The sequence below is a fragment of the Musca autumnalis genome, unplaced genomic scaffold, assembly GCF_047663935.1.
Source record: "Musca autumnalis isolate F117 unplaced genomic scaffold, ASM4766393v1 scaffold_2, whole genome shotgun sequence".
Classification (NCBI taxonomy): domain Eukaryota; kingdom Metazoa; phylum Arthropoda; class Insecta; order Diptera; family Muscidae; genus Musca; species Musca autumnalis.
In genome coordinates, this window is record NW_027411755.1 from 252,916,429 (window position 1) to 252,922,760 (window position 6,332).

The window sequence follows — 6,332 nt, forward strand, 5'->3', positions numbered from 1 at the left end:
ATATCCACGTTTATTGAGGCCAAAAAGTGCTGCTAAAATTCTTTAAAAAATCCACTTTTATTGAGGCTAAAGAGTGCTGCTAAAATTCTTTAAAAAATCCACGTTTATTGAGACCAAAGAGTGCTGCTAAAATTCTTTAAAAAATCCACGTTTATTGAAGCCAAAGAGTGCTGCTAAAATTCTTTAAAAAATCCACGTTTATTGAGGCTAAAGAGTGCTGCTAAAATTCTTTAAAAAATCCACGTTTATTGAGGCTAAAGAGTGCTGCTAAAATTCTTTAAAAAATCCATGTTTATTGAGGCCAAAGAGTGCTGCTAAAATTCTTTAAAAAGTCCACGTTTATTGAGGCCAAAGAGTGCTGCTAAAATTCTTTAAAAAATCCACGTTTATTGAGGCCAAAGAGTGCTGCTAAAATTCTTTAAAAAATCCACGTTTATTGAGGCCAAAGAGTGCTGCTAAAATTCTTTAAAAAATCCACGTTTATTGAGACCAAAGAGTGCTGCTAAAATTCTTTAAAAAATCCACGTTTATTGAAGCCAAAGAGTGCTGCTAAAATTCTTTAAAAAATCCACGTTTATTGAGGCTAAAGAGTGCTGCTAAAATTCTTTAAAAAATCCATGTTTATTGAGGCCAAAGAGTGCTGCTAAAATTCTTTAAAAAGTCCACGTTTATTGAGGCCAAAGAGTGCTGCTAAAATTCTTTAAAAAATCCACGTTTATTGAGACCAAAGAGTGCTGCTAAAATTCTTTAAAAAATCCACGTTTATTGAGACCAAAGAGTGCTGCTAAAATTCTTTAAAAAATCCACGTTTATTGAGGCCAAAGAGTGCTGCTAAAATTCTTTAAAAAAAAACACGTTTATTGAGGCCAAAGAGTGCTGCTAAAATTCTTTAAAAAATCCACGTTTATTGAGACCAAAGAGTGCTGCTAAAATTCTTTAAAAAATCCACGTTTATTGAGACCAAAGAGTGCTGCTAAAATTCTTTAAAAAATCCACGTTTATTGAGGCCAAAGAGTGCTGCTAAAATTCTTTAAAAAATCCACGTTTATTGAAGCCAAAGAGTGCTGCTAAAATTCTTTAAAAAATCCACGTTTATTGAGGCTAAAGAGTGCTGCTAAAATTCTTTAAAAAATCCACGTTTATTGAGGCCAAAGAGTGCTGCTAAAATTCTTTAAAAAATCCACGCTTATTGAAGCCAAATAGTGCTGCTAAAATTCTTTAAAAAATCCACGTTTATTGAGGCTAAAGAGTGCTGCTAAAATTCTTTAAAAAAATCCACGTTCATTGAGGCCAAAGAGTGCTGCTAAAATTCTTTAAAAAATCCACGTTTATTGAGGCCAAAGAGTGCTGCTAAAATTCTTTAAAAAATCCACGTTTATTGAGGCTAAAGAGTGTTGCTAAAAATCTTTAAAAAATCCACGTTTATTGAGGCCAAAGAGTGCTGCTAAAATTCTTTAAAAAATCCACGTTTATTGAGGCTAAAGAGTGCTGCTAAAATTCTTTAAAAAAATCCACGTTCATTGAGGCCAAAGAGTGCTGCTAAAATTCTTTAAAATATTCACGTTTATTGAGGCCAAAGAGTGCTGCTAAAATTCTTTAAAAAATCCACGTTTATTGAGGCCAAAGAGTGGTGCTAAATTTTTTTAAAAAATCCACGTTTATAGAAGCCGAAGAGTGCTGCTAAAATTCTTTAAAAAAAACCACGTTTATTGAGGCCAAAGAGGGCTGCTAAAATTCTTTAAAATATTCACGTTTATTGAGGCCAAAGAGTGCTGCTAAAATTCTTTAAAAAATCCACGTTTATTGAGGCCAAAGAGTGCTGCTAAAATTCTTTAAAAACTCCACGTTTATTGACGCCAAAGAGTGCTGCTAAAATTCTTTAAAAAATCCACGTTTATTGAGGCCAAAGAGTGCTGCTAAAATTCTTTAAAAAATCCACGTTTATTGAGGCCAAAGAGTTCTGCTAAAATTCTTTAAAATATTCACGTTTATTGGGGCCAAAGAGTGCTGCTAAAATTCTTTAAAAAATCCACGTTTATTGAGGCCAAAGAGTGCTGCTAAAATTCTTTAAAATATTCACGTTTATTGAGGCCAAAGAGTGCTGCTAAAATTCTTTAAAAACTCCACGTTTATTGAGGCCAAAGAGTGCTGCTAAAATTCTTTAAAAAATCCACGTTTATTGAGGCCGAATAGTGCTGCTAAAATTCTTAAAAAAATCCACGTTTATTGAGGCCAAAGAGTGCTGCTAAAATTCTTTAAAAACTCCACGTTTATTGAGGCCAAATTGCTAAAATTCTTTAAAATATTCACGTTTATTGAGGCCAAAGAGTGCTGCTAAAATTCTTTAAAAACTCCACGTTTATTGAGGCCAAAGAATGCTGCTAAAATTCTTTAAAAAATCCACGTTTATTGAGGCCAAAGAGTGCTGCTAAAATTCTTTAAAAAAATCCACGTGTATTGAGGCCAAGGAGTTCTGCTAAAATTCTTTAAAAAATCCACGTTTATTGAGGCCAAAGAGTTCTGCTAAAATTCTTTAAAAAATCCACGTTTATTGAGGCCAAAGAGTGCTGCTAAAATTCTTTAAAAAATCCGCGTTTATTGAGGCCAAAGAGTGCTGCTAAAATTCTTTAAAAAATCCACGTTTATTGAGGCCAAAGAGTGCTGCTAAAATTCTTTAAAAAATCCACGTTTATTGAGGCCAAAGAGTGCTGCTAAAATTCTTTAAAGAATCCACGTTTATTGAGGCCAAAGAGTGCTGCTAAAATTCCTTAAAAAATCCACGATTATTGAGGCCAAAGAGTGCTGCTGAAATTCTTTAAAAAATCCACGTTTATTGAGGACAAAGAGTGCTGCTAAAATTCCTTAAAAAATCCACGATTATTGAGGCCAAAGAGTGCTGCTAAAATTCTTTAAAAAATCCACGTTTATTGAGGCCAAAGAGTGCTGCTAAAATTCTTTAAAAAATCCACGTTTATTGAGGCCAAAGAATGCTGCTAAAATTCTTTAAAAAATCCACGTTTATTGAGGCCAAAGAGTGCTGCTAAAATTCTTTAAAAAATCCACGTTTATTGAGGCCAAAGAGTGCTGCTAAAATTCTTTAAAAAATCCACGTTTATTGAGGCCAAAGAATGCTGCTAAAATTCTTTAAAAAATCCACGTTTATTGAGGCCAAAGAGTGCTGCTAAAATTCTTTAAAAAATCCACGTTTAATGAGGACAAAGAGTGCTGCTACAATTCTTTAAAAAATCCACGTTTATTGAGGCCAAAGAGTGCTGCTAAAACTCTTTAAAAAATCCACGTTTATTGAGGCCAAAGAGTGCTGCTAAAATTCTTTAAAAAATCCACGTTTATTGAGGCCAAAAAGTGCTGCTAAAATTCTTTAAAAAATCCACGTTTATTGAGGTCAAAGAGTGCTGCTAAATTTCTTTAAAAAAATCCACGTTTATTGAGGCCAAAGAGTGCTGCTAAAATTCTTTAAAAAATCCAGGTTTATTGAGGCCAAAGAGTGCTGCTAAAATTCTTTAAAAAATATACGTTTATTGAGGCCAAAGAGTGCTGCTAAAATTCTTTAAAAAATCCACGTTTATTGAGGCCAAAGAGTGCTGCTAAAATTCTTTAAAAAATCCACGTTTATTGTGGTCAAAGAGTGCTGCTAAAATTCTTTAAAAAATCCACGTTTATTGAGGCCAAAGAGTGCTGCTAAAATTCTTTAAAAAATCCACGTTTATGGTGTTGAATGGGTGCTGCTAAAATTCTTTAAAAAATCCACGTTTATTGAGGCCAAAGAGTGCTGCTAAAACTCTTTAAAAACTCCACGTTTATTGAGGCCAAAGAGTGCTGCTAAAATTCGTTAAAAAATCCACGTTTATTGAGGCCAAAGAGTGCTGCTAAAATTCTTTAAAAAATCCACGTTTATTGAGGCCAAAGAGTGCTGCTAAAATTCTTTAAAAAATCCACGTTTATTGAGGCCAAAGAGTGCTGCTAAAATTCTTTAAAAAATCCACGTTTATTGAGGCCAAAGAATGCTGCTAAAATTCTTTAAAAAATCCACGTTTATTGAGGCCAAAGAGTGCTGCTAAAATTCTTTAAAAAATCCACGTTTAATGAGGACAAAGAGTGCTGCTACAATTCTTTAAAAAATCCACGTTTATTGAGGCCAAAGAGTGCTGCTAAAACTCTTTAAAAAATCCACGTTTATTGAGGCCAAAGAGTGCTGCTAAAATTCTTTAAAAAATCCACGTTTATTGAGGCCAAAAAGTGCTGCTAAAATTCTTTAAAAAATCCACGTTTATTGAGGTCAAAGAGTGCTGCTAAATTTCTTTAAAAAAATCCACGTTTATTGAGGCCAAAGAGTGCTGCTAAAATTCTTTAAAAAATCCAGGTTTATTGAGGCCAAAGAGTGCTGCTAAAATTCTTTAAAAAATATACGTTTATTGAGGCCAAAGAGTGCTGCTAAAATTCTTTAAAAAATCCACGTTTATTGAGGCCAAAGAGTGCTGCTAAAATTCTTTAAAAAATCCACGTTTATTGTGGTCAAAGAGTGCTGCTAAAATTCTTTAAAAAATCCACGTTTATTGAGGCCAAAGAGTGCTGCTAAAATTCTTTAAAAAATCCACGTTTATGGTGTTGAATGGGTGCTGCTAAAATTCTTTAAAAAATCCACGTTTATTGAGGCCAAAGAGTGCTGCTAAAACTCTTTAAAAACTCCACGTTTATTGAGGCCAAAGAGTGCTGCTAAAATTCGTTAAAAAATCCACGTTTATTGAGGCCAAAGAGTGCTGCTAAAATTCTTTAAAAAATCCACGTTTATTGAGGCCAAAGAGTGCTGCTAAAATTCTTTAAAAAATCCACGTTTATTGAGGCCAAAGAGTGCTGCTAAAATTCTTTAAAAAATCCACGTTTATTGAGGCCAAAGAGTGCTGCTAAAATTCTTTAAAAAATCCACGTTTATTGAGGCCAAAGAGTGCTGCTAAAATTCTTTAAAAAATGCACGTTTATGGTGTGGAATGGGTGCTGTTAAAAATATTGCTTCTAAAACATTTTAAAATCCATGAGGTCCTCCATGTCGAATTTTGTTGTCATATTTTATTCTATACTTTTTCTCCTACCGATATTTATTCATTAGTCATTTATCTGTTCCTCAATCAACTGTTTATAATCTTAAATATCCTTCTCTCTTTTTTTTGTAGGTTCTCAAAAATCTCAGCCATCAGTGGGATACGCGCAGCATTAAGGCCATAACGCAAAAGCAACGTTCCCTGCAATGTTTGGACTCCTTTTCCATGTATACGATTGTATCGAAAAATCCCTCCGAAATAATACAAGAATCCATGGAAATTCATCAGCTGATCTGTGAGGCAGCATCCACCGCAAATAAATATTTTACCTATCAATTGCTGACGATAATTTCAATAGCCTTCTTGATTATTGTCTTCGATGCTTACTACGTTCTGGAGACACTATTGGGTAAATCGAAGCGAGAGAGTAAATTTAAAACTGTCGAATTTGTCACCTTCTTTTCCTGTCAAATGATTTTGTATTTGATTGCAATCATATCCATTGTGGAGGGTAGTAATCGAGCCATAAAGAAGGTAAGTTCAGAGGAATTTCTAAACCAGAAAAATTGGAATATGAATAACAATTCCTTTTTACATATTTTTCATCTTTTCCAGAGCGAAAAGACCGGTGGCATTGTCCATGCCCTTTTGAATAAAGCCAAAACCCCCGAAGTCAAGGAAAAGTTACAACAATTCTCTATGCAATTGCTGCATTTGAAGATAAGTTTCACAGCAGCTGGTCTATTTAATATTGATCGAACGTTATATTTTACGGTAGGAACTCAATACCGACTTTTGTTATACTTGTTGTAATATGTTGTTGTTTTTGTTGGCAGATAAGTGGTGCCCTTACAACCTATTTGATTATTTTGCTACAATTCACTTCGAGTAGCCCACCAGCCTTAGAGGGTGCCTGTACTCCTGGCAATTCAACGAATATTGCTAATCTAACGCAGCATTAGTGAGGAGGGCGATTTATGTCAATAATTTATATATGTTTAATTTGTTAAATGTGATCTAAGCTATTATTATAAATAATGAATAAAGATAAAAATATATAAAAGTGTTACCTTTTTTCAATTATCAATTACACATTTTAGAACTTATAATTTCATTTTGTAAATTCTATATTTTATATTCTATATTTTTTATTCTACATTTTTCATTTTATATTTTAAAATTTATATTTTTAATATTTTATATTTTTTATTCTATATTTTAAATTTTATATTTTATTTTTTTTATATTCTATATTTTATATTTTTCATTCAATAT

At 32.9% G+C, this 6,332-nt stretch overlaps 1 protein-coding gene across 6 annotated transcripts in view; it reads left to right on the forward strand.

Moving 5' to 3' along the window:
• The window catches only part of LOC141395484 (putative gustatory receptor 28b), a 49,844-nt gene extending 43,724 nt beyond the window's left edge, over nt 1-6,120 (forward strand). For all 6 annotated transcript variants that reach the window (XM_073971458.1, XM_073971460.1, XM_073971457.1 and 3 more), the window contains exons 2-4: nt 5,190-5,591; nt 5,673-5,831; nt 5,894-6,120. In XM_073971458.1, coding sequence (XP_073827559.1) covers nt 5,190-5,591; nt 5,673-5,831; nt 5,894-6,019 — 687 coding nt within the window. In that variant the 3' untranslated portion in view covers nt 6,020-6,120. The remainder of the gene's footprint in view (nt 1-5,189; nt 5,592-5,672; nt 5,832-5,893) is intronic.
• The last annotated feature ends 212 nt before the right edge of the window (nt 6,121-6,332 follow it).